This window comes from Manis pentadactyla, chromosome 3 (assembly GCF_030020395.1).
Source record: "Manis pentadactyla isolate mManPen7 chromosome 3, mManPen7.hap1, whole genome shotgun sequence".
Classification (NCBI taxonomy): domain Eukaryota; kingdom Metazoa; phylum Chordata; class Mammalia; order Pholidota; family Manidae; genus Manis; species Manis pentadactyla.
The window spans coordinates 174,219,948-174,247,639 of NC_080021.1; the positions used below are offsets into that span (position 1 = coordinate 174,219,948).

The following is a 27,692-nucleotide window of genomic DNA, read 5'->3' on the forward strand; positions in this document are numbered from 1 at the left end:
GACTCAGGAAAAATAGAAAATAAGAAGGGAAAGCTGTGTGACCTGTTCATTGAAGAGAGTTGTCTTGGTGGGCTGTCAACATCAGTTGGTTTTTCTCCTTTGCTGTGACACCATAAGCAGTTAGGGGCATCCCTTAGATCAGAGCACTGGGAGGATCTTAATGATGTTGGTCCAAATTCATAACCTTTCAATTCCTTCTGGTTAATAAAACAGACTAATTTCACTTCTTAATGTATTGCTGTTCATGTCAAAATTTCCTCTATTTTTCTCCACTGTACTTAAACTGTCTCTTCTTTACCTAACTAAGTGCCCCCACCTTCCTCCTCTGGATGAGAACTCTTTGTGCCTGACTTAATGTCTTGGATCCTCTAGGATTTGATTCTTCACTACCATGCTTGCTCACGATGGCACTGTCCATGAACTGTGTGTGTGCGCGCACCCCCACACATACTGACATCTAGAAATGTGTTTAGAAGACTCATTCTCGATCCTGCTAATCTTGAAACTTTACAGACTGCCTAGAGCATAAATATCCTTTCAATCTAACTAACTGATGACTTGGCCTCACAGTGTTTTTCTTTGGTATTCTAATGTGTGCTAAAACTTCAAGTGCTATCCAACGTGCATATCTGTGTTTTAAAGAGTTTAAAGGGTAAAACATGCTTGTAATGAAATGTAAGTAGCATATGAGGGTATGTGGTGAAAAGCAAAACTCTTTGATACATTTCTGGTGAGGGGACCAATATCATTTAAGATCCTCCCAGTGCTCTGAACATACCTCGCTATAGCCATTTGAAAGGCAGTTTGGTAAGTGATCTATTAAACTTGATATTGTATGTGGCCATGGTGCAAACAGTTCCTTTTCTTGTTTTGTTTTTTTTTGGAGAAACATGCACAAGGGAGCCCATGCAGAGGTACTGGTGTAACATTTTTAATTACCCATTCATTGTATAATGGCTAAATCTACTGGTCCGGGCCTTCTATGCAGCACGCAAAACAAATCGAGTAGATTTGTATTTGCTGACATAGAACAGGCTCTAAGATATATCAAGCACATGGTGAAACAGTCCATACTGTGGCCATTAATAAATTTTTTTAACACAAAGGAAAACTGTGTGGGTATGACTGTATAGGAATTCTAGAAAAAAGAAAAATATGTTGTTTTATTCTATACCAGTTTACAACTTATTGTCTTCCCTTTTAATCCTATTCCGTGACTTTTTCCTTACCTGTAGTCAGACACCCACAGCATTTTTCCTGACAGCTAAATGCTGTTTCATTGTTAGGTATTTGATTTATTTAAGCAGCCTACTAAGTGTAAAATTTGGTTGTTTTCAGTTTCCTGTTTGTATCAACTATAGCTCAGGTAACATTTGTGTGCCCTCTTATCTTTGTATCTGTATAAACCTACCAGTTGGATAAATGGCCAACAGAACTCCTGGGTGTCAAGGTAGCTTGCTTCTTAGAGCAGCTCCACTTTCCCTTGGAGCTCAGGCTTTAATGAAAAGTGGAGTTGGGAGGATTTTTTGTTTCTTAGAAACCAAATTGTCTCTGGCCATGCACATTGTTGAAAGAAAGAAAGAAACTGTCTTTTAAGTGATATAGGTACAATCAGTTCCCCCAAACCATGCTCCTTATGAGCAGCCGTTGGCCGTGCTTTACCATTGAATTAATTGACTCATGTTCCTGCATGCTGAGTCATGTTGTGGACATATGCTGTGCTCTGAAACCTCCTGGGAGTTAATGTTTGCTTCTGTTAAGAGACAAACAGTTGTTTTCCTTCAACTGTTGGAACTCAGCATTTCCTCAAAGGAGACATATTAACAAATGGTTGTTTCTGAGCCAGTTCAAGAGTCTTGATCCAGAAACAACCTACCCGTCAGTCTTTCTCTGGGTTCTCCCGCTCTGTGTCTGAAAGGTGCTGGGTTCTCTCCTTGGCTGTCTTGAACTTATTGCTCTTGCCAGCACACAATCTAATTTTATCTCCTTCACTCTTCCATGGGCAGTGTTTTATTTGTTCACTGACTTTTCTTGGCACATATCACGTTTGACAACCTCAAGCAGTTTTTTGGGTCCCCATCACTTGAGGGCCATTTACGTGTCCTACTCTGAGGTTGGCAGGTGAAAAGTTCTGAAACAGGTTTTCAGTAAGTGGTCATTACTAGTACTGAGCACTTGCTCTGTGTGTTCTCAGTCTTCCCATCAACCATGGAAGGGTAGTATACTATTCTCCATTTTCTCCATTTTCAATATGAGAAAACTGATAAAAATGGAGGTACAGACAAATTAGAGGGACTTCCCCATGGACACATAGCTAGTGAGTGAGCAGTTGAAGCCAGCTAGGTCAGGCAGTCCTCACACCTGGTTTCCAGGGGGTCTGCCAAGCTAATGGGGAGGTGGAATTAGCAGTCCTCTTGCCTAGCTGGGAGGAGTTGCTGATTGAACCAACAGTTGGGGATAGACCTTCAGCACCCATTCTTTATGACTTCAGAAACCAGAACTGCTTAGCTGTACCTTAAACCACGTAAGCGTGTGTGTGAGTGCCCTGGTGCTGCTGTAACAAATTATTACAAACACAGTGGCTCAGGCAACCCGAAGAGATTGTATACTTCTGTAGGTTATGAGTTCAGCATGGTCTCATGGGCTAAAATCAAGGTGTCAGCAGAGCCGCACTCCTTTCTGAGGCTCAGGGGAGACTCCTTTCCTTGACCTTTGCCAGCCCACACTCCTTGGCACAGAGCCCTTCCAGCTCCATAGCCAACAGTGGTGGGCGGAGTCTTCTTGCCTCTTACCGCTCTGTCATGGACTCTTCTGCCTCTTCCTTCTGCCTGTAAGGACTCCTTGATGATACCAGACCTACCTGCTTAGTCCAGGATGATCTTGCTATTTTAAGGCCAGCTGATCAGTTAGTTCCCCTTCGCCATGTATGTTAACTCACAGGTTCAAGTATTAGAACGTAGATATCTTGGGGCAGGCTTTATTCTGCCTGCCACCACATGCCACTTTTACAACTCAACAGGACATAGCCACCACTCCGAACCCTCTTGTCCTGGGTGTAGGTTACTTCCGGGACGTGTGTGATCCTTCCATTCCTTTCAGCCACAAGCTGGAACGCAGCTTCCTGGCAGGTCTGACCAGTCTGACATGATCTGAGGCGAATTTTATCCTATGCCTCAGGAATAGGTTTCAGTTCTATCTCTTGATGGAAGGAAGCTTTCAGGGCTCCCTCTACCAGGAAAAGGTGCTCTCTTGGGCTTATTGCAGACCTACCCTCTTCCCTCAGGAAACCGTCTGCAGGTTCTTCCATTGACCTAGTTCATATGCTTGCTTCTACTATACCTGTGTCTGTCCCTAATGGATGTGAGTGAATACTGCATGCCCTGTGCTGGGTCTATCACTTCAATGATCCTCAAGGCAGTAGAAGTTAGTAGGGCTTTGCAGCAATTACTGTTTATCCCCAAACTCACACAGTAGACATGTAAAATGGAGATTTTGTATCAGTCTTTGGGATGTAGCTGCTGGAGGTTTTCTTGGCCCTGTTTTCATATTGAAACTAAGGTGTAGGTGTGGATATTGCTAATTGCTTGCATTGTGAAGAAAGAACTCAGGGGCATTAAGTTATTTGCTTAAGATCATACAAAAATTCAATACCAAGATTCACATCCAGGCACACAACTTACATTTCCTTTATTTTTTCCATATCACTGAGAAAACTCAGCATGGAGGTGGAGGTTATAGACGAGCTGTTGTGGCTAGAAATGGGGAGCACACAGGAAGGGCCCCTGTCAGTACAGGCTCAGTTGGGTGATGGTCTGTGCTCTGTGGGGTGAGGCTGTCAGGTTTATTCCTGGTTTCAAGCTGAGTTGTACAAGCTCTCACTTCTCTGATACGAACCCTTAGAGGGAGGAAGGAGCTCTTAAAATGACACACTTTTTCATTCTAGAATTTCCCTTGGGTGGTGTGCTTTGCTTACCTCCCTTGTGATTGTAAACCCCATTGCCCTTCGTCTGAGTTTATTCAGCATTAAGCATACCTCCTCATTTTATGCTGTTTATAGTGATGTAGGTTTAGATCATTAAACGTTTGGTTGAATGTGTCGACCTGTAGGTTAGTCGTGCAGGACAGCACAAATAGGTGGGCAGGCTGTGTGAAGAGGTGTTTCTCACCTGCACCTTACTTTCCAGGATCGTGACAGAATAGACCTGAAGCCATTAGAAATACCAGTATTAAAGTCCTCGTTTCTTTCTTGAGGCTGCACCTTTCACATGTCCGTACCAGGCTGGGTGTTTGGAGTGAGGCTTCATAGCTTCCTCAGCCAGAGCTTCTCCCTGGGCAGGCTCCGAGTTCTGTTTCTAGCCCAGACTTCCCTTCTGAGCTGCTGTGGAATTTCTGGACATCTCGGTTGGCTTAATCCTCATAACACCTTTATAGATGGTTGGGTGAACACTGCATTTTAAGATTGGAAAACGGAGAATCAAAAAAATACGGTAATTTGCCATAAGCCATATAACTAGTAGTTACGGAGCTTTGTTTAAAGAGAAAAATGTTAAAGTGTTTCATCTGAAAGAAGGAATTAAAACTATAGTCAGTAAGTGTCACATGTATGCACCATAACATAAAACATAACTAATACATGTTATGTCTTCAGGTTAAAGTTCAGAACAAAAAGGACTGATTAGGCAGTGAAGGGGTGGAAGGAGATGAGAGAGGGCAGGGATGGACAAGATGGGGGTGTTACTGCATGGAGGTCATTTAGGATGTAGCTACAGAAGGTTTTGTGGCCTGTTTTCATCCTTACCCACTATTATAATAAATGAGGATGTTTTGAATAGGTGACTCACTGAAGGCTGAAACCAAGCCAGAGCTGGAGTACATGGCAGTGTTTTATTGGTTAGTTTTATAAAACAGAGAAAAACCTCTGGGACAGTCACTTGACTATTTATACAGACTGGAACAGTCATTTGATCTGCTCTTCAACTCCATCCAGAATGGTGGTAGGGTTAACTTGGCCTTTCTCCTAAGACACATAGGACATGGGTTTGGGAAAGGCATTAACGGGTTGTCATTTCTCCAGAGCACAGACCTCATCTCTGAGCAGGGTGGCTCTGGTGTCAGCTGGTGTCACTGTTCGGTATGTGATGGAGTAGACGAAACAGGTTAGTTTTGGTAGGTAGATATGCCAGCTGTGTAAACTGACCCAGTATATTTACCCAGTATATCCCTACCCTCCCACCCCTGGAAGGAGACATTAAGTGATCTACCTTCCCTTGCTGGTTTCCCCTTGCCCTATCCCTTCCCTGCTCTCTGCTCTGTAGGAAAGATGACGACTCTCTTTCCTGTATTACTCATGAGTTGAATCTTAGAACAATATAATGGACATAGAAAGTGCTTTATTCTGAAAATTTTCCAGTGAGAAATTGCTGGGTGACATGGCACTGGGTTACTTTTAGCCTCTCTCTTGTCGATTCAAAAATGTTTTAACAAAGAGTTGACTAAAAGACTTTAGAACTAATTACAGTGGGTAGAGGAAGAAGCTAACGAGGCAGCGAAGAGGTTCTCAAATGTGGAGCAGGACAAATGGCTGCTTTCTCCAAGTGGTCAAAGGCATGACAAAATAAGGTTGGGAGAGAGAGCAAGAACTTCTCTCAATTTAGAGACTGTCCAGTCAAATGCAAGGGTTAGGTCCTTGCTTGGAACCTGAAACAAACAAAGCATCTGTTTTTAGAAAAGGACAGTTTTGAGTACATCAGAGAGATTTGCATATGGTCTGTGTATTAGGTGATAGTGAGGAATTAATGTAATTTTTTATCAAGTGCAATAAGGACATTGCTGTAGAAAATAAACCACGTATTTGGCCCATCTAAAGTAGGGGTGAAATGACAATATTTGGGATTTGCAACCATGGAAAGCTAACAGATGAAGCAAGTTTGGCAAAATATTGGAAATATAGGTGACTGTATACAGGGTTCACTATGTGATCTTTTCCATCTGTGATAATTAAAAACCTGCCTATTGATTTCTTAAGTGTTGTACCTGGCCTCCTGAGCCCACGGTTGAGTTGTACCCACAGTCCAGTGTGGTTATCCTGCCATAGTCTCCAGACCACAGACATTTTAGTTCCCCTTGGGAAAGCATGTTGCCACTAGCCCAGAGCCAGAAAAGCTGAATATCATCCTGAAGTTGCTTTTCTAAAAGCTGCATTCAGCATATCCCGAGCTATTGATTCTGAAGTGTTGGAACAAAATGTTGCCCTAGATAGAGGTGATTCACCAGCTCCCTAGAGGATGGAGAAATGGCTTTAAAAACGAAAACCCTTTTCCCCTTATTTTGTAGGACCACCGTAAGGCCTCAGACCTTCTATGATGGAAGTCATTCCTGTGCCAGAGGAGTGTGCCATATTCCCATGGCTGAACCATTCTGCCCCAAAACGAGAGAGGTGCGTAGTCTTGTGCAAGGGTTCCCAGAGTGAGTCTTAAGGGCTTGGGGTGGCACCTGGAGTTAGATTAATTGGCTAAGCACATGGCCCCTCTTGCCCTCGCGAGTTTGCTTCTTATGCAGGGCTTTATGAAGAGTCATTCCCTTTGCTCATAATGCCTCCACTACTCTTAATCATTTGTAAGTTGAATCACTCAAAGTTGCAACCTACCTACTTTTTTTTTTTTTTAATAAGTTTTGCTGTCAGGATACTGGATACCTTTTAAATAATTCAGTATAGGATGGCATTTTAAACTCTGCTCTACAGCTTAATAGTTGTGTGTTGTGGACAAGTTACTTAATACCTGGGCTTCAGTTGACTCATTCGTAACTGAAGCTAATGATAACACATATCATTCTCCTAGGACTTGTGAGGGTTAAAAGTTATTCCTTATAAAGTGCTTTGAACAGTACTTATCAGTAATGAATTTTCCAGTGACTGGTAACTGCTGCTTTTGTGAATGAAATTAGTGATAATCTGTGCATTGTTGGATGAGCACCATTTGCTCTTGAGCTGATGGCCGTTGCTTTTGGCCATTGCTATCCAGTCTCCTCTCCAGCATTATAGTAAATGTGTAGAACTAAAGGGGCAGTCCTGCAGAGGCCAGTGATCATTAGGTGAGGAACTGTAGCTGTAGCTTTCGGAGAATAAACATGGCTCCCACAATTCCAAAGTCTATCACTTGGTCCACATATGGTACTTTTCCTCTTATCTGGGATCAAAAGTCAAGTGCAACTTAGCAGATCAGAAGTATTGTCAGAGGCAAACTGCCTGGTAAAATCTACTTATAAATTAACTGAGAGAATATAAATACCTAAGCATTATTAGTCATTCAGATTGTGATATTTGCCTATGGAAAGTAGAAGATCTGTTCTAGCTTTTATGTTCAGCCCTGCATAATGATATAAAACTAGTTTCCTTATCATTAACAGCAAGGACACAACCTTACTCTGGTCTCAAACATAAATCTAGAATCCAAAGCCAGGGAATGGGGGGAGTCATTTTAAATCCACCATTGTGTGTTGATTCTCTTTGACTTCTGTGAAAGTATATTTTTTTTACTTATTTAAAAATAAAAAGGTTAAGTTGGCATTTATGGATTTAAATGTATATGTTTCTGGGTAGTTAACAACAGAATATATCAGGAGGCTGTTAGCTTTACCTCTGAAACATGGGTCTATCCACATAATAGATTTGCTCTCCAGGGAAAATTACATGTGTATGAAATTCTTGTCTACTTCAAAATGGGGACAGCTTGGGAAGAAACAAGACTAGGGAGAGAAAGTGCACAGAAGATTTACTAGAAGTACAGCTTGGAAGGGGGTGTGCTAATGATTGATGCAGCACATGTAAATGTGGTGGCTGGGTGATAGTTTCCAGTAATACAATTTGGCCTCCCATGAGACCAAATTAATTCAGCTATTACTAGTCTAGCCTACCTAATGACTAAAAAACTGCTGGGAAGGCAGTTTTAGAAACTGGGAACAATAAGCCTTCAGAATATTACTTTATTCTTACATATTCTTAAAGAGATTTTTGAATACTCTCCAGAAATGTAAAAAGTAAATGGTGCTACCCTTTGTAATCATCATATAACTTTCAACATTCACATGATCTTTCATGAACTGATGAGGAAGAATTGTCGAGATGAATTGTCAAGTGGGAAGCAAGGTGCACAGCAGTTTTATAGGTCCTGCCAGTTGTGTTAAAATATGTATATATATAAAAAGGTAAGTATGAAAATATTTACACACTAATAGATTATTTCTGGAAAGTTGACTGGAACACTTGAACAGTGGTTTCCTGTGTGAGGTGAACTGGGTTGCTGGACATGGGTGGGAGAAATGGCTCGTCGCAGAACAGCATCCTTTTGTATCATGTCACTTCTGCTCCAAAAATAGTATCCCTTCCGGTCATTTTTGAAGGCAGTCTGAAACAAACTCTTTGAAAGTGTTTGAATATATTTAGCCTGGTGATCTGACATTGTTAACATGTTTGTGAGGATGATGGTAGACTCAGGAGCTCCATTTTGATAACTTAGGTCAATGAGTAATGAAATGGAAGCATCTTAGCTTCAGACCCAGAGGTCTCCCAACCTGTGGTTTGTATTTCTGTTATCTTACGATGACATTGTCTGTTCTTGTGGGGGTACAAAGTGCTGGTTCAGGAGGCAGATGAAGCCGCAGGGTCTGTCACTGAGCGGTCCATGTCCGTAACTGTCCACCTCCTCCTCACCATCATGGCGCTGACCTCCCAGGGTGACGTGCTGTAGGCCAGTGGTGCGCGGTCATTGTGAGCTTCTTTCGCACCTCCCCTAAAGCACTCTGAAGTTTGGCTGAGATGTGCATCTCAGTTATTCAGGATTCTGACATAAAATGAAAGTAGAACTGGGCTGGTTGTTATCTTAATTTTGAAAAAAAAATTAAAGGGTAGGGTGCAGGGGAGGAAGAAGTGATTTAAGTCCTTGGATTTATAAGCTGTACTCATTAGGGAGAGTTTTAATTAAATGTAATCTTATTTTCAGCATATATAGGATAAACAAACATGATATAGCATCAACTATTCAATGTCTGTGACTTGTCATTGTTCTGAACTTAGAGTTGATGAGGCTCTTATTCTAATTCTTTCTCCTGTTGCCATAACATAGTATTAGTTACTTTTAAGGAAATAGGTTAATTTGCTATTGTAGTTCAGACATGTGCAAACAAGATTTTGGCCTGGATTGAAGCCTTCTGTTGACTTTGAGTCACTCCATCTCACTTAGTATCACAGGAACCTTTGTCAATGATCTGACAAACGTGTACAAGCTGCCAGTGTTAGTAACCATTAGAAGACCAGTTTGGCATTTCTGTCGTGTTTACAATGTGCCCGACACATTTCTGTGCTGTATATTCCTTAGCTCATTTATTCTTCACAATATCTCTGAGTTACATGTATTCATTCCCATTTTACAGATGAGAAGACTAAGATATACACAGGTTAAGTGAATTGTTAGCAGTGCTTAACTAGGTTAACAGCTAAGTTTAAAAGACAAAATATTTTTAATCAAAAAGGTATGTTGAAGTACAGACTAAGAAAAAAATGAAATTAATAACCTGAATATTAGATGTGCATTATTACTTAGACACTGGAAAAAGTGATCAGACTTTTAAATAACGTTTCTAAAACCCGTGTGTGGCCTTGCCACTGAAGGGATGCCACAGGAGTTTATTCCTGAATAGAAAAAAGCGGAGTCCCATTCTCCTTTTGTCCTAAGTCCTTGAAGAGCCAACAGGCAGAAATTATGAAGAAATCACTTTCTAACCAAAAAAAGCTTTTATAAAAGCCTTCAGAATTTGTATAAAAGAGCAGTGAAAATGAATGGCTCAGGAACCTGGCCACAGCTGTCAGCACCTCTCTTTGAGGAGATGTGAATAAGGAGTAGCACTTAGCTTGGCCTTGGACGTTAAGAGCTCAGAATCAAATCCATATGCACAACCAAGCTTAGTCTCTTAAAGCTGTTAAGAAGTAAATGAGATTGAAACATGTAAACAAATACCTGGTGTGTGAAAAGTTCACTACCTGCTCTTGTAAGCTGTGGGCTGTATGAGCAAGGGTCTGAGGGGGTGGGACTAGGAAACCCCCTTCTGTGGTCTCCCAGGTTCTCTGAGGGCCTGCAAGTAAGGCGTTTATAAACAAAGTAAAAATCTTTACGTGGTTAACCTGTTAAACACCAGGGGAAAAATAAAATATTAAGCTGTACTTAACGTTTGTATGTTTTGAATTTGTGGTTCTTTCTTTTCTAGGTCCTCATAGAGACTGCTAAGAAGCTAGGACTCCGATGCCACTCAAAAGGGACAATGCTGACAATCGAGGGACCTCGTTTTAGCTCCCGGGCAGAAAGCTTAATGTTCCGCACCTGGGGGGCGGATGTTATCAACATGACCACAGTTCCAGAGGTGGTTCTTGCTAAGGAGGCTGGAATTTGCTATGGGAGTATCGCCATGGCAACAGATTATGATTGCTGGAAGGAGCATGAGGAAGCGGTAGGTGGAATTCTCTCCTGAATGGCCGGGGTTTCTGGTTGCCACGAGAGCCATTAAGAGAGGGTCTTAACTAATTGTTTCTTTTGCATTAGTTCTAGAAAGTGGCTTTCTACCAGGTTGTAAAGCCAGCATTGTCATCAGGTTTTACCAAATATTTTCTGTGGTTTCCACTGGGAGATAAGAACAAATATCTAAATAAGGAAGAAAAAGACACCTTTGACCAAGGATCAGTATGAACAGTACACTGTAGGCATGTAGGTGTGTTGGGAGTCATACTGAGACTTGGGCCTTAATTTTAAGGGTAAAGGTATCCTTTGTGTATAATCTGCTTAGACTGTGCTACTGTTTATTGCTTGTTTTCAAAGGGAAAAATCTACTGATGCTTACCTCTTCCTGGTTCATACTTGTCTGCTTAATCTGCCATGACTGGATACTGTGCTTGGTATAGGAACACCATAGCAAACAGACAGATTTGTAAGGAACCAGCATTCTGGTTTTGGGGAAGGATGGGGTAAAGGTCCGAAACCAGTGTGAGAAAGCTCAGGCTTATAAAGAAATACTATACAAGATACGGGGGTATGTGTCCAATTGACCTGCCAAATATTCAGAGTCTGTGAAGCCTGCCTGGTATGCATGTGATGGAAAAGGCAGGCAGGCATGCTGGAGTCGGGGAGACAAGGGAGAGAAAGGGATGCAGGCTCTGTAGGCCGTGTGAGGATTTCATGGGGGGGGCCAATAAGTGGTTTTATTCAGGATGCCAGCAGGGTCCAGCTGGTATTTGAGGACACTGGACCACTGAGGTCAGGCTTCTGGAACAGTTTTCATTGTGGAAAACCTTTGAACATCTGCAAGAGTAGAGAGTCTAGTATAATAAACCCTTAGTTACCCACCACCAGTTTTCCACAATTATCAGCCATGGCCAATCCTGTGCCATATATATACGCCTGCCCATTTCTCTCTCCCCTGTCTTCCTTATTTTTAAGTAAATATTCTTCCAAAAGCCTTCTTTTAAAATAACAATAATAATAATTATAGAAAACAACTGTAATATTGTACCAAAAAATATATCAATATTCATTCTTTAATACAATCAAATATCTAGACCGTGCACATTTTCCTTCTTGTCTCATAATTTTTAACTCTTCAAATCAGCGTCCCTCATAATCCACACAATTGCATAGCAACAATAGGTCTCTCAAATCTCTTAATATTCTCTGCCCTCTCTTTTCACTCATTGCATTTTACTTGAAGAAACCAACATTTATCTTGTTGTTTATCTCATTTTAAATAGAGAAAGGGACAAAACTACAGTCAAGGAATTTTGAAGCAAGGAAAAGGTACAGGGGTGGCTGTTTTGAGTATGTTTAGGGGAGGTGACATCTTCTCCAGAGGACCCTTTGCACGATCCCAGAGCTGCTCATTCCACCATCCAGCTTCCTGAAGAACAGGATATTCTTGCTGTCTGTCCATCCACGTATGTGGAGTTTGGGTCATAGATGAACACAGGTTCTTTATTTTGCGTAGATGCCTTATTCCTGACTCTATGTAGTAAACTGTTGCAAACTACTAGGCTGCTCTTTAAGTGATTGCAAATCCTGACACAGCATCAGCTCTGACTTGGCATCTTAGGTCACCTGAGGAGCAGCTTAGGTCTCATGGCGTTGCAGCTGTTTCCAGATAATTGGAGACTCCAGCCTCTGCCCCTCTTGGAGAGGAGAAGACTTCCTGCTGTGGCTTTCTGCTCAGTCCAGGAACATTGGTCTCTCCTCTGCAGAGCAAAGGGTGCTTTCCTTTAGGAGGTTACATGAGGTTTGGAAAGCAGTCAGTTGGAATTACTTCAGTTAACGGCAGGGAAACAGCTCTGTGTAAGTGGAAAGGCATGAAGGAAGTGATATTCAGTGCCACAGGGAAAGCATAGCAAGGATGGCATCATCTCATCCAGCCACGTGTGTCTTTGTGCTGTAAACCAGATGTGCAGCCTGGCATGCCAAGAACATTCTGGAATTGCCTAAATTCACTTTCAGATTCCTCTTGTTCCCTCTACTTACAACACTGGGCAAGTTATTTAACCCATTTCTTCTCCCATAGGATGGAGCCAGGGGTGCAGGATGGGGGTTGCTCAGTTACAGAACTGACCTTGCAGGATTACTGGGTGAATTAAGCCACATTATATATGTGAAGCAACTAATACAGTGTTGGCTCCTAAGAGGGTGGTCAGCAGATGGTAGTTACGGTGGAGTTGGGGGTGTGGCCACAAAGTTTGGGAAGAAAACTTGAGGTTTGAGCTGGATGTTGCACAGAGGTTTAGAGTTTACTGTGAGGTGGTCAGTAGGAAGGGCATTTTGGGTGAAGCTCAACAGCAGGAACAAAGTAGAGAAAAGAAAGGTGAGAGTCTGTATAGAAATATGAGTCCCAGAAAGAGTGTAAGGGAAAGAGGAGAAGCACACCTTGTTTTAGTGCACTTTGCCTTATTGCACTCCACACATACTATGTTTTTTACAAACTGAAGGTTTGTCAGTGCCATTTTTCCAACAGCATTTGTTCACTTCATATTTTCGTGTCATATTTTGGTAATTCTTCCAATATTTCCAACTTCTTCATTATTACTGTATTTGTTAACAGTGATCTCTGTTGAGTGGTGTTACTGGTATAATTGTTTTGGGGGCATCACGAACCACACCCATACAAAACAGTAAACTTCATGGATAAATGTGTGTGTTCTGACTGTTCCACTAACCAGCCGTTCACTCTCCATCTCTTTCCCTCTCCTCAGGCCTCCCTATTCCCTAACACACAATGATGTTGCAGGTAGGCCTGGTAAGCATCCCGCATGGCCTCCTAAGTGTTCAAATGACAGGAGGAGTCACACATCTGTCACTTGAAATCACAAGTTAGAAGCTTAGTGAGGAAGGCCTATGGAAAGCTAGGCCTCTTGCACGAAATGGTTAGCTACATTGTGAAGGCAAAGGAAAAGTTCTTAAGGAAATTAAAGGTGCTATTCCAGTGAATAAATGATAAGAAAGCAAAACAGCCTAAATGCTGATAGGGAAAAAGCTTTAGTGGTCTGGAAAGATCAAACAGCCACAACATTCCCTTAAGCCAGAGCCTAATCCAGAGCAAGGCCCTACCACTCTTCAATTCTGTGAAGTCTGAGAGAAGTAAAGAAGCTGCAAAAGAAAAGTTTGAAGCTAGCAGAGGCTGGTTCATGAGGCTTAAGGACAGAAGCTGTTGCCATAACATAATACAAGGTGAAGCGGCAAGTACTGATGTAGAAGCTACAGCAAATTACCAGAAGACCAGCTAGGCTGATTAGTGAAGGTGGCTACACTAAACAGATTTTTCAGTGAAGACAAAAAGAGCCTTCTATTGGAAGAAGATGTAATCTAGGGCTTTCTAGCTAGAGAAGAGAATTAAGTATCTGGCTTCAAAGCATCAAAGGGTAGACTGATGCTCTTTGTTAGGGGCTATTGTAGCTGGTGACTTTAAGTTAAAGCTAGTGCTCATTTACCATTACAAAAATCTTAGGACCCTTAAGAATTATAATTATGCAAAATCTACTCTGCCTGTGCTCTATAAGTGGGACAGCAAAGCCTGGATGACAGCACATCTGTTTATAACATAGCTCACCAAATATTTTAAGCCCACTGTTGAGACCTTCTGCTCAGAAAAAAAGAGTATGCTTTCAAAGTATTACTGATCTTTGGCAATGCACCTGGTTACCCAAGGGCTGTAACAGAGTTACTCATTGAGGTTAACGTTTGTTTTCATGCCTACTAACACAGTATCTATTCTGCAATATATAAAGGCACAGTTTCAACTTTTAAGTCTTATCGTTTAAAAAATGCTTTTCGCACAGTTATTGCTGCCATACAGTGATTCCTCTGATAGATCTGAGCAAAGTCAATTGAAAACCTGGAAAGGAGTCACCATTCTAAATGCTATTAAGAATATTTGTGGTTCATGGCAGAGGTCAGAATATCATCATGAACAGGAGTTAGGAAGAAGCTGATTCAAACCTCATGGGTGACTTTGAGGGGTTCATGACTTGAGTGGAGGAAGTAACTGCTGATGTGGTGGACGTGACAAGAGAAACTAGAAGTGAAGCCTAAAGATGTAACTGAATTGCTTGTAAATTTAATATCAAGATAAAATTTTTAACAGATGAGGAGTTGCTTCTTATGGGTGAGCAAAGAAAGTTTCTTGGGATGAAATCTACTCCTGGTGAAGGTGCCGTGACAGTTGTTGAAATGGCAACAAAAGAATTTAGAAATTATGCAAACCTCGTTGATAAAGCAGCAGCAGGGTGTAAGATGATTGACTCCAGTTTTGGCAGAAGTTCTGTGCATAAGAAGCTATCAAAACAGCTTTGCTTGCTACAGAGAAATCATTCGTGAAAGGAAGACTCGAGTCAGTGTGGCTAACTTCATTGCTCTCTTAAAAGAAATTGAGACAGCCTCCCCACCCTTAAGTAACCACCACCTGGATCAGTCAGCAGCCATCAATATGGAGGCAAGGCCCTCCACCAGCAAAAAGATGATTTTCTGAAAGCTTGGATGATGATTAGCATTTCTTAGCAATGAAGTATTTTTTAATCAAGGTGTGTACATTGCTTTTTTAGACATAATGCTATTACACAGTTAATAGACTACAGTATAGTGGAAACGTAACTTTTGTATGTACCAGGCAGCCAAAGAATTCATTTGACTCACTTTATTGTGATACTCACTTTATTGAAGTGGTCTGCAACCAAATATCTCCCAGGTATACTTGTAAATTTAAGGTAAATCTCTTACATGCTTCAGGACCCTGCATTCAGAGATTCTCTGAAACCATGCCAGTGCCTGTGTCTGGCAGGCACCAGCCGGTAGCTGCTCTGTGCCCCCACAGTAATGGGACCTTCCTCTGCCCTGGTGCTTCTCATTTTTTTCTAAGCACATCTTGATATTTGTGGGAGGAGCCTGAACTTTATACTCCAGGAAAAAGAAAAAAAGATGTAATTGTGTCCCTAAATCTTGGTTTCCTTCTTAATAGTGAAGCATGACAAGTACTGTACCTCTGACCATCTGTTTTACATTCACAACTTTTTTCAACTTGCTTGTGAAACAATTTCAGTAATATGCAAAAGTAGATAATAGTATGAGCTTCCATGAATCCAACATTCAGCTTTAACCATAAATATATCAACTTATATAGCCAATCATATTAAATCTGTACTTGGATTCATAGTTTTATCCATGAACATTTCAGGAGACATATAACCACATTATCATTATCACATTCCAACAGTATTTCCTTAATATATTAAGCAAAGTTCTAGTTATCTCAAATATCATAAATGATTTTTTTTTCTTCCAAGTGTTCTAGAAAGAAACCAGGTCATTTTTCCTATAGAGTTTCCCATAGTCTGGGATTACTAGAATTATCTCCCTAGGGTACTTGAACAGATTTCTCTGTCCTCTGTATTTTCTGTAAATTGGCAGCTGGATCTAGATATTTCATCAGATTCAGATGTCATGAGTAGTGCCTTGTATTCTTATCAGAAGTTTATTAAAGTGGATTATTTGGTTTAGGCTTCTTTGTTATGTGATGTTAGCAGCCCATCCATTAACTCATTAGGAGCTGTAGAAATGGTGATACTTGGATTCCATCCTATTTAATTAGCTGGAAGACTTCTCTAAAGGGAAATGTGCTTATGTTCCGATTAGTTATTGAGTATAGCTACAGTTTTACAACTAGACTCCATTCTACGATGGACATGGGGAGAAGAGCCGCATCCTTCTAGACCTAATACATTGTACATCTGAGATAGTAGTTTCTCAGGCACTATTTTGAAAACCAGTGGTGCTTTTCAGAGATGTCATTGGATTTCTCTAGGACTTCTGCCTGGAACCACAACCATCTTGATAAAGGTGCAGCTTTCCCTCAGGGGATTTAAGGCAACTCACTTCACAGATCAGGTAGAGACTTAGGAAAGCATTCTACAAAAGCAGTGGAATTTTAAATTGCTGGTAACATCCTGTGCTGTTGCTTCTCTAGGTTTCTGTGGACCGGGTCTTAAAGACCCTGAAAGAAAATGCCAATAAAGCCAAAAGTTTACTCCTCACTACCATACCTCAGATAGGGTCCATGGAATGGTCAGAAACCCTCCACAGCCTGAAGGTAAGTATCCTCAGCCATCTGCAGGGAGATACCTCCAAAGGCCCTTAGCTGCTGCCTCCTCTTATTTGCCTTTCACCCCTCCATCTCCTCAGATTTACTAGCCTAGATGTTTTCTACCAGTTGTTTTCATGCCATTTGCTCTCATATTAACCATTTATGAAATCGAGTAGTCATTCCAACCATTGGAAGTAGAGGTGAGGAGAATTTTATTATCTAGTATGCTAGTTTCTTGACATTGCCCTGCTTTGAAGTATAGCCCTAAGTCTTACTGCAGAAGATAGATTTTGTTTGCGCACATGGCTTACCTTGGTGACAAAGCTGTTTTCTCTTTGGCAGATGAGTGTTAGCAGCCTTTAAAACTGAAACACTGACAAAGCAATGTTAAAATGGGGCCAGGAAATGGCTCTTTATGGTTACATCAAACTGAGACAGCAATTAATGATAAACATGGAATGGGTTGCAAATTGGTAACTTTTAGACTCTAGTATTAATTCCCAGAATATAATTTAAACTGACTGCTAAGCTCAGAGATGCATGATTTTTACTTGGACATTTTGACTCTTGATTAGCTACATTGGATAAGGAGTTGCCTCAAATCGATCAGATACTACATTCACCTAGTATCCAGAGAGAGTAGCCAGCACACCCTAAGGTCTCCTAGAATACACCTATACTAGTGGGTCTTGGGACAAGTAGTTGAGAGAGGATTATGAGAAATTGAATTAAGCCATAAAAAAGAAAGGAATCCTGCCATTTGTGACAACATGGATGGACCTAGAGGATATTAAGCTAAGTGAAAGAAGTCAGGAGGAGAAAGACAAATATCATATGATTTCACTTACTTGTGAAACCTAAAAACAAAACAAAATGAGCTAAGCGGCACTAGGCTAACAGAGGAGGGACTGGAGTGACAGTGGGGCCTGGTGGGGGGCTAGGGAGGGCAATAAAGGGGCACAGAAATCTCAGTCAATATAAGTTGGTCACAGGGATGGAAGTGCAGCATGGAGAACATGGCCAGCGGTTCTGTAACTATGCTGATAGTAACTTCACTGGTGGGGGTGAGGATTTAATAAATGTGGGCAACTGTTGAACCACTGTGTTGTATACTTGAAACCAATGTAGTATTGTCTATCAACTTCAATGTAACAAGAAAGGAGGGAAGGAAAGTTGATAAAAGCCCTCCCTACATGAACTACCACAAGGGAGCCCTGGAATCAGAGCCAGATTTTTGATGAGGACACCGTAGGGTAGTGAAGGATGGTCAGCCGCTGAGCATGGAGGAACCCTGATTTATAGTGTTTGCCAGTTTACATGGTATTAGTGCTTCAGCACAGCCGATTTCAAGTTGCCAACAAGAAGTCACTGGTAAGCTGGGGAGTGATACACAGTCGGGTTGTGCAAGCCAGTCCAAGCCGCCTCTGGCACACGCTGTACTGAGGTGTCAGTCAGCCTTTAGGGTGGGCCAAGTCAGGAATACTGGAGTTTGTAACAATCTACCTACTAGACTTTAGGGCCCTAAGGAGCCGGAAACATCTGTTGATTTCAACCCATGTACCTAGGAGATAAATGTTCTTTAATGAGTAAGTGACAGCCCATTTCCCCCGTGAAATGTTTCATTGTAATTGAAATATAGGCAACCCTTTTAATTACGAATAAAAGGGAAACAAAATAGATTCCAAGAATTGAGGAGTGACAGTTTAATCTAGCAACAGTCACATCAGCTGCATGTCATGCAGCAAGACTTCAGCTTTGTCTAAACGGGCACTCTGTTGATTTGCGGGAAATATGACTCATAATTTGCTGTTGCTGAGGCCAATGTTACCTGCAAGATGTGATGGGGTGGTTTTTTTCTTGTAGGTTTTCCAACTGACCCCATTTAAATCACAATCTCTTGAACTTTGAAGATAATTTTTCAAGCAATAAAATTATTTCAGCTTCATTTTTAAGTAAAATGGTTGGATGGTAGAAATTATTCCCCTGTGAAGCTTTGAAAAGCATGTGTAAGATTGTGTGTGTCTGTATGTGTGCATTTTAAAACAGGATTGAAATTTGTAACTTCCATCAGATTCTCAAAGTATATGACCTAAAGAGGAAATGCAGAATTGCTGCTCCAGACGAAACTGAGGCTTGTGGCCTGCTGCTTAAAGCATGAAGGAACACTGTGCTAATAATCCCTTTTTCTGGGGTAGTATTTGCAGTCCTCTGAGCACTGAAATGTATATCATTGACTAATTCATTTCAGAAACACTTAGTGCGTGCCTCCTCTATGTTATGCTGTGGCTTACAGAGACAGGAGTTGGTGTGATGAAGATGCTCTTCTGTTTGGCAGTACTAACGTATCAGAAAGTTCAGTGATCTTTTTCAGTGGGGTAAGGTGAATGATGGAGGTTGCATAAACAGTAATGCAGGCTGGGGGCTGGTGTGTGAAATGTGTCCTAGTGGATGGAGATAACATGAGAATCAGAACAATCCTCTGAGATAAGCATTCTGAACCTCACCTTACAGGAAAGGAGGTAGGGAAACTAAGAGTTAGGAGCTACCCTGGAAGTCCCACTTCTGGTTAGTGGTCACAGGGATGAACATGTCTGGGTGAACTGGGTGAACATGAGAATTTTCTATAGAGTTTATTAAAAGTGTATATGCCATGGGTCCTCATTCTATAAAATACACGCTACCTCTAATATATACTGTATTCTTAACAAGCATGCTAGGTGATTATTGTGCTCACACAAGCATGAAAACCCCCACCCACAGTAAGTTCTTGGTTAATTGTAATTTCTGCCTGCTTTCTTCCTTTCAGAATATGGCCCAGTTTTCTGTTTTATTACCAAGACATTAAAATAGAAGAAAAGACATTCTGATTTCAGTCATTTTGGGAATTCCTATAGCTTGCAAAAACATGGAAAAGACATGGAGCTTTCATGCCCTTGCCCCCTGTGGAAGAACATGGTAAGACAAGACATTGCATAAAACAGAGATGCCTTTTAAACGACATGGACTGCTTCAAAACAGAAGGAAAGCAAATGACCAGTAACATGTAGAAAAATTCTCAAACTTTAGAAAAAAGATAAGACACCATCTACCCTTCACCCATTAAATTTGTAACAATAAAAGGTGCCATCCAGTTTCCTGTGTTGCCAAAGAATATGAAGAAGAAATGGACTCTTAGACTATTGGTGTGACTAAATTGGTACAATCATTTTGAAGGGCAGTTTGGTAAAATGTATCAAAGGCTTAAACATACTAAACACCCTTTGTGCCAGTTCTGCTCCTAGGAATTTATCTTTAAAACATTGTCAGAGATAGAAAGAGTATGCATAAAGAAGGATGTATAATACAGTGTTAAAGTAGCATATATTCAGAACAATCTGAGTGTCCAACAATTGGAGGTAAATTATGGTTTAGCTCTAATTAGATTGCAAGGCAACCAACTGAGGATCATGTTTTCACATAATTTTTAATGTCCTTAAGAAATGGTTGCTCTATAATAAATGAAAAAAGATATATAAGCATTTTATAATAATTTTGCTTTAAAATTCTACATATATGTGAAAAGACTAGAAAGATAAATATTCTTTTGTTGTATTGGGGGGAATCTGGATACTTTTAATTTTCTTTGTTTCTCTGTATCTTCACATTTTTCTACAATGCATATCAACAGGCTGTTTTAAAAATTAAAAAAGGACTTAGTCCAGTTCTTGAAAACACACTATTTCTAGTAATGAATCTAATGAATCAAAAAGTTCTGTTTCAGGAGGATCATTAACGACTGTACAGTCAGAATGATACTTGGGTTGGCAACAACTTAAGAAAGCTAGGTGTTTAATACTGAGATAATCAAATTATTGAGAGTATATACACACATAGTCTCAGATATTTTTTAAATTAATAGCTTATTTCTACACCTTTCATATGAGTTGAGTTATTTTATATGAGTGGGTGATTTTTGTGTTTTAATAAAGAAAATGGAAGCTTCATACTCTGTTATTCATTTTATAGGAATGTTTTATTTTCCATCAGGTCTTTTTCAGAATTATTATGTTTTCACTGTGGTCTATCACTGGGTCCTTTAGTGATGTATCTTGTCTAAAGAGACTGTAAAGTTATTATGTTTGTGTCTCAGAGATTAAGCTAATTGTAAACAGTAAGGTAAACCAGTTACCTTGCAGCATTAATATTAAGCTGTTTTGGTCACATGTCATTGTGCCCCTTAGATTCTCTGATGCAATAGTTTCAACTCTGGTTGCACATTGGAGATCCACAGAGGACCTAATAGATCTAAATCCATGATTGTTTCCATCACCCTGTGCTACATACTACACCTTGCTTTGATTCATTCTGTGTAGATGTCTGAGGATGTCAAGGCAAATCATGGGCATTCTTGCTGCCTTCAGAAAATACAGTTCTCCCCAACTTGTCGAGGTATTTTTCCTATTCCACCAGCCTTTCCTAGCAACCTCACTTTCAGACTTCAAGAATGGACCATACTCCTGTATTCTTTGTTACCCATCATTCATTCCTTATACAATGACAATATAATTCTCATACCTTATTCTTGAGTGCTCTGCTGACAGTTTATTCCTAAAAGGCTCTTATGTCTACTCTACTTAAGTATTTTTAAGCTAAATAGTAAGTGAACACCATAGTCAGTTTTGAGCATTTCAAAATTTCCTCACTGGTGTATGGAAATAATGGAAAAGTTCTAGCTTAGTGACCGCCCCTTGGGAGAGGGCTGAGTTACTGATTACTGCATTTACATCTACTTAGAAATCCTTACTAGCATCATGAGCTGCTTATTTTTGTTATGCATTGTTTTTCATGATTTTGTAGACGAGACAACCAGAATAGTTCATATGCAGAGCGCTAACCAAAGAAGACTAGAGAAGGCTGGAATAGCAGGGTCTTATTTGAGACCTGAGAACATTTTGCAGATTAGCCTTGGTGCATCCTGGAAATGTTTATAATAGGCAAAAGCTTAGGAATGGCTGAAATTCTCAGTGGTTTGGGGATGTCTAAATGAGGTGCATGAATTCACATAATGCATATCTTTATCCACCAGTATGGAATGATACTTGTGATAAAATGGAAACCAGAAAAATGTAAAGTAAGTGGTTTGTGTGGGTGTGTTTATGCCTTAGGTTCATATTTCATAGAAAGTTTCTGGTAAGAAACTTAGTGATAACCTGTAAGGTAGAAAGAGACCTGTTTACTTCATACCCTTTTATACTGTTTGAACTTGTTAACAAAAGCATCTACTCTTAACTTACACATTTTAAGGGTGGAGACTAGAGGAGACCTGACTTTGTAGTAGTTCATGTAAAGTAAGATAAAATAATCTCTTTCTTAACTTGACATTGAATTATTAGGTCATGTCTGGGTGGTGTATCCAGTTCTAGGAACACTTTTTCCGGAGAACACTGACCATCTAAAAAGCAGCAATGGAAGAGTGCAAGGACTGGGAAGACCATGTCCACCTAAGTAATGGTTAAGGAAATTGAGTATGTCTCCCCATATAGGAGGAGACCTTGAGTGAGAATGTCAAGTATCTAAAGGGCCGCCATTTGGTCACGGACTTACCTCTCCCTTGTTACTCCATAAGCCTTCGTAAAAGCAGGAACCATGTGTTTTCCACTCACCAGTATGGGATCTTCTGCTCCTTGTACTTAGCACAAGTTCAACACATAACTTGGGTAAATGAAAATCTGGTATCTTCCCTATGTAAAAACCCACCAGCTCTGCGACTCCTCTTCCATCTTCACTTTCAGCAGGTGACAATGGTCCATCTTCACTGACAAAATTGAAGCATCAGCAGAGAACTTCCAAGGACATCCTCTCCCATCACCTCCTGCAAACTGTTTTCTCTATTGCTTTTATGACAATATGCATCAGTATCACCTAGAGGGCTTATTAAAACATTGCATGGCTCCACCTCAGTTTTCTTTTTCTTTCGTTTTTAGAAGTCAGTGTGGAGCATCTTAATCTGAAGTTCACGGCTATCTTGAAATTGTGTACACGTTTCTGTACTGGTCCTGATTTCATTCTCTTAGCATCTGGAGCTTGTTGATTGCTTCTCCCAACATAATCCATTCCACTGGTGGATAGAGGGAGTTCTTAGAAAATCTCTTTTTTTTTTTAGTTTTGAAGTGAAGTTAATCTTTGTAAGTTTGACTCACTTCTCCTCTGGTGGCCTGGAAAAACTAGGGAGCCATCTAACCTCTTCTATACAACACGATTCTAATATATGATGGCAGCCTATCTGTTCTCCCAAGATATCTTTTGCCTGAACATCATTAGTTTTTTTTCCTGTTTTATTGAGAGATAATTGACATACAATATCAAGATGTATACATAATCACATGGTATATGTATAGATTGCAAAATAATCACAATAAGTATAGTTAACATCACCTCATATACAGAAAAAAAATTTCCTTGTGATAACTTTTAGGGTATGCTCTTCGCAAATTTCAAATGCAGCATTGTTAACTATAGTCATCATGTACATAACATCAGCAGTACTTACTTGTCTTATAGCTGGAAGTTGATATATTTGACCCTTCACCCAGTTCCTCTACCCTCCACTCCCTGCATCTGGCAACCACACATCTGATGTCTGTTGCTATGAGTTTAGTTTCTTGTTTTGGGATGGGGTGTTTTGGGTTCTGTATTTTTTTTTAGATTCCACATACAAGTGAGATAATATAGTATTTATCTTTGTCTGATTTACTTCACTTAGCATAATAGCTCAAGGTCCATCCCTGTTTTTGCAAATGGTAGGATTTCCTTCATTTTTTATGGCTGAAAAGTATTCCATTGTATATATGTTTAATATAATAATATCACATGTATCTATAACATTTCCTTTAACCATCTTTCAGTGGTCACTTAGGTTGTTTACATGTCTTGACTACTGTGAATACTACTTCAGTGAATATGAGGGTATATGACTTTGACTTAGTGATTTCATTTCCTTTGAGTATATACCCAGGAGTGGTATTGCTGGATCTTGTAGTAGGTCTGTTTTTAAGTTTTTGAGGTGCCTCCATACTGTTTTCCATAGTGGCTGCACCAATTTACATTCCAACTATCAGTACACAAGGGTTCCCTTTTCTCCACATCTTTGTCAGCATTTGTTACCTCTTGTATTTTTTATGATAGCCATTCTAACAGGAATGAAATGGTAACTCATTGTAGCTTTGACTTTCCTTTCTGTAATGATTAATGATGTTAGCCACCTTTTCATGTACCTGTTGCCCATTTGAATATCTTCTTAAGAAAAGTATCTGTCCAGGTCCTTTGCCAATTTTTTATTTGGATTACAGTTGACCCTTGAACGATGCAGGGGTACTGACCGCCCATGTGGTCGAAAATCCACGTGTAACTTTTGACTCCCCACAAACTTAATTACTAATAGTCAACTGTTGATAGAAGCCTTACCAATAATATAAGCAGATGGTTAGCACATATTTTGTATGTGATACGTATTATATACAGTATTCTTACAATAAGGTAATCTAGAGGAAAATCTCTTTTCAAACTTGCAAATCCCCAAAAGATTTTCCAATAAATTTATTGAGAAAAAGATGGGTATAAGTGGACCCATGCAGTTCAAACCCATGTTGTTCAAGGGTCACCTGTATTTTTTTTTTTTTGGCTATTGAGTGATAGGAGTTTTTATGTATTTTAGATATTAATCCCTTATCAGATACATGATTTGCAAATATTTTCTCCCATTCCATAGACTGCCTTTTCATTTTGTTGATCATTCCTTCTGCTATATGGAAGCTTTTAAGTTTGATGTAGTCCCATATGTTTTTTTGTTGCTTGTGCTTTAGGTGTCATATCCAAAAGTCATTGCCAAGACCTATGTTAAGAACCTTTCTCCCTGTTTTCTTCTAGGAGTTTTATGGTTTGAAGTTTTACATTTAAGTCTTTAATCCATTTCTAGTTAATTTTTTTTTAGTAGTATAGGTGCAAGGTAGGTTTTCAGAGTTCCAATTCAGGAGGTCTGCAATTGGGCCTGATAATTTACATTTCCAGTAACAGGTGATGCTGGCACCACACTTCAAAAGCTATCATAGATGTTTCTTCCTGCTCACCCATCTTTCACATTGGATCCCAAATAATATAACTCTCACCTGGTCACAAATAACACACTAGGAGTTGCCCTCTCTCCATAGTCAAATTTTCTCTCATTATTGGATCATTTCTCTCCATGCACAAATATGCTGTAATTTATCCCATTTAAAAATATCCCGTGACTACAATTCTGTGCTGTCTCCAATTCCTCTTTATGCTTTCTCCAGCCCACTCCAATTCAGACTTTTTTGCCAACACCCCACTTCCAACACCATCAACATCATTCTCAAGGTCACGTCTTTACTAAATCTAGTCAATTCTGACTTCATCCTTTTTCCATCAGCAGCATTTAAAACATTTCATCCCTCCCTCCTCTTTGATAAACTTTGTTCATGTGGCTTCCAAGAACACTACGCATGATTTTCCTTCTACTCAGCAGTTGCTACTCATTCTCCCTTGCTGGTGCCTCCTCTTCTCCCTGCACTTTTAACATGACCTGCCCCCAGGGCTCAATCCTCAGACTCTCTCTTCATTCTCTCTTCCGTTTCTCATCTTCGCTCCAAATCTGCCCTTCCATCCCTTTCCTGTCTCGGTTGTTGGCAGTTCATCCTTCCAGTTCCTCAGACCAAAAACAGAGTTGTCCTTGACTCTTCAAAACCCACATTCACATCAGGAAAATTTTGTTCACTTTACTGTGAAACTACATCCAGAAACACTATTCCTCTCAACAGCTACTACCTCTACCCTGGTCTGTGCTGCTCTCATCTCACCTGGATACTACAATAAATCTAACTGGTCTTCCTGCATCTACTCTTACCTTAGAGCAACCCAGGAGCCAGAACAATCCTTGTAAAGCATGTCATTCCTCTGCTCAAAACTTCATTTCACTCAGATTAAGAGCCCAACTCCTCACAGGAACCCACGAGTCCCTACAGGACCTGCACTGTCCCTTCTCTCTGCCTTCCTCTATGGTCCCTCTAACTCACTCTGTGCTTCACCACCAACCATTCTGCTCTTCCTAGAGCCCACCAGGCCCTCTCCTGCCTTTAACACTAAAGTACTTGCTTTGTGTTTCTTCTGCTTGGTAAATTCTTCCTCCAGATAAACCATATGGCTCACTCTACCACCTCCTTCAAATCTTTGCTCAAAATCACCTTAGTGGGTCAACCCCAAGGACCCTATTTTAATGGAAGGCAATGACCCTCACTACATCCCTAGCACTCTTACTGGCTCCTACCTGGCTCAACGTCTTTTTCCCCATACTCTTAAACCTCCCAACATACTCTAGTATTTATTTGTAGTTGCTTGTTTGTTTGTTTTTTGACCTTCCTGCTTTATATGTAACCTCTATAAGGACAGGAATCTTGTCATTCATTTATATAAATCTCAAGTGACCAGAAGAGTGTCTGGCACTTAAAAGGCTTTCAGCCAATACTATTCTGAATGTACAGCTTCCCACTCCTCACACAACTTGCAAAGCCTTGCATGTTCCCACATATTCTGGCTTGAGCCTTCTCTCACCTCCCATACTTTATGGCACTCTAGACCAGTGCTGTCTAAAGGAAATACAATGCAAGCCAATATGTAATCTTAAATCTAGGAACCACATTTAAAAAGTAAAAAGAAACAGGTGAAGTCAGTTGTAATAATGTATTTTGCTTAACCTTATGTGTCCAAAATATTGTGTCCACATTAAATAACATATTAAAATCAATATTAAAAAGTCATTAAATTTTACACATCTTTTTTCAAATACTAAATCTTTGGAATCAGGTGTGTATTTTATACTACTAGCACATCTCAGTTCAGATGCTAAGTTTTCATCAGAAATAATTACAGAAAATCTGAAAAAGATTCATATCCCCAAGTTGTTTCAAGTATATTGAAACAGACATCAATTTTTAAATATAAGCTAATTAAAATTAAGTAATAGTATAAATTCAGTTTCTCAGTTGCATTAGTTATATTTTTAAGTATTCAATAGCCCCATGTGGCTAATGGCTACCATACTGGATGCAACAGCTCCTAGACTTGAGCTCCAAGCAGGCCACCACCCTGCCTTTTGCCTCTGGCCCTTTCTAACTGCTGTCTCTCCACCTGGAAGACTGTCCTCTGCTTCACCACCACTCCCCTTTATCTAGCTCACTCCTTGTTTGTCCTATGTTCCACAAACCCAGTTCTATTACAGTACTTCTCACGTTGTATTACAATTGCCTGATGCATTGTCTACTTAGCATAGTGGCAGACACATAAGAGTTACTATATATATTTGTTAAATAAATGTATAAACCTGTAACAGTTTTGCCCATTGAAGTTTTAGTCATCCCTCCATTTCCAATTCAGATTACTTCTCCCTAGGAAACTTATCAGATCAGCCCATGTAAAAATATTCCCTCCTTTGTAATCCCAAACCGCTTGAAGTCCATATTACAGGCCATTATAATGATTTTACCTGTGTACAAACTACCTCCCAAAGTAGATAATGAAGACTAGAAAGGGAGGTATTCTGAAAAAGAAAATTACCTACATATTAAGTGTTCAGTAAAAATATGATAAATTATTAAATGTATTGCCTAGTTTGAATCTTGTGTCTTGTGATTGCTTTTCCCTGGATAATCCAATGAAACATTATTTTCCTGTTTTAACTGTGATGTTAAAACTTCTTTCAGTCTTTTAATTGGACTTTAAAAACTAATACTTCATAAAAAAGGAAAATTACTTACTGAGTGACTCTACCTACATATAAATATAGTCATTCGTTGTTATGTCTTTTATATCCCAACTTTTTCAATTAATTCATCTCTGAAATAAACCCCTTCTTATAGGAATTGGTCATATACATGACTGAACATATACATAATCACTCATCAAAGTAGTCGTATACTAACCTTATTTGTTTCAATTTTCACTGGTAGACTGGATCCTAAATAATCATTGAAGAACAAATTAAAATT

At 39.9% G+C, this 27,692-nt stretch overlaps 1 protein-coding gene across 2 annotated transcripts in view; it reads left to right on the top strand.

Annotated features, from left to right (window-relative positions):
- Positions 1-20,636, top strand: part of MTAP (methylthioadenosine phosphorylase) — a 44,889-nt gene extending 24,253 nt beyond the window's left edge. For both annotated transcript variants that reach the window (XM_036887662.2, XM_036887668.2), the window contains 4 exons: positions 6,334-6,436; positions 10,261-10,500; positions 16,537-16,659; positions 19,460-20,636. In XM_036887662.2, the coding sequence (XP_036743557.1) occupies positions 6,334-6,436; positions 10,261-10,500; positions 16,537-16,659; positions 19,460-19,498 (505 nt within the window). In that variant the 3' untranslated portion in view covers positions 19,499-20,636. The remainder of the gene's footprint in view (positions 1-6,333; positions 6,437-10,260; positions 10,501-16,536; positions 16,660-19,459) is intronic.
- Positions 20,637-27,692: the final 7,056 nt, after the last annotated feature.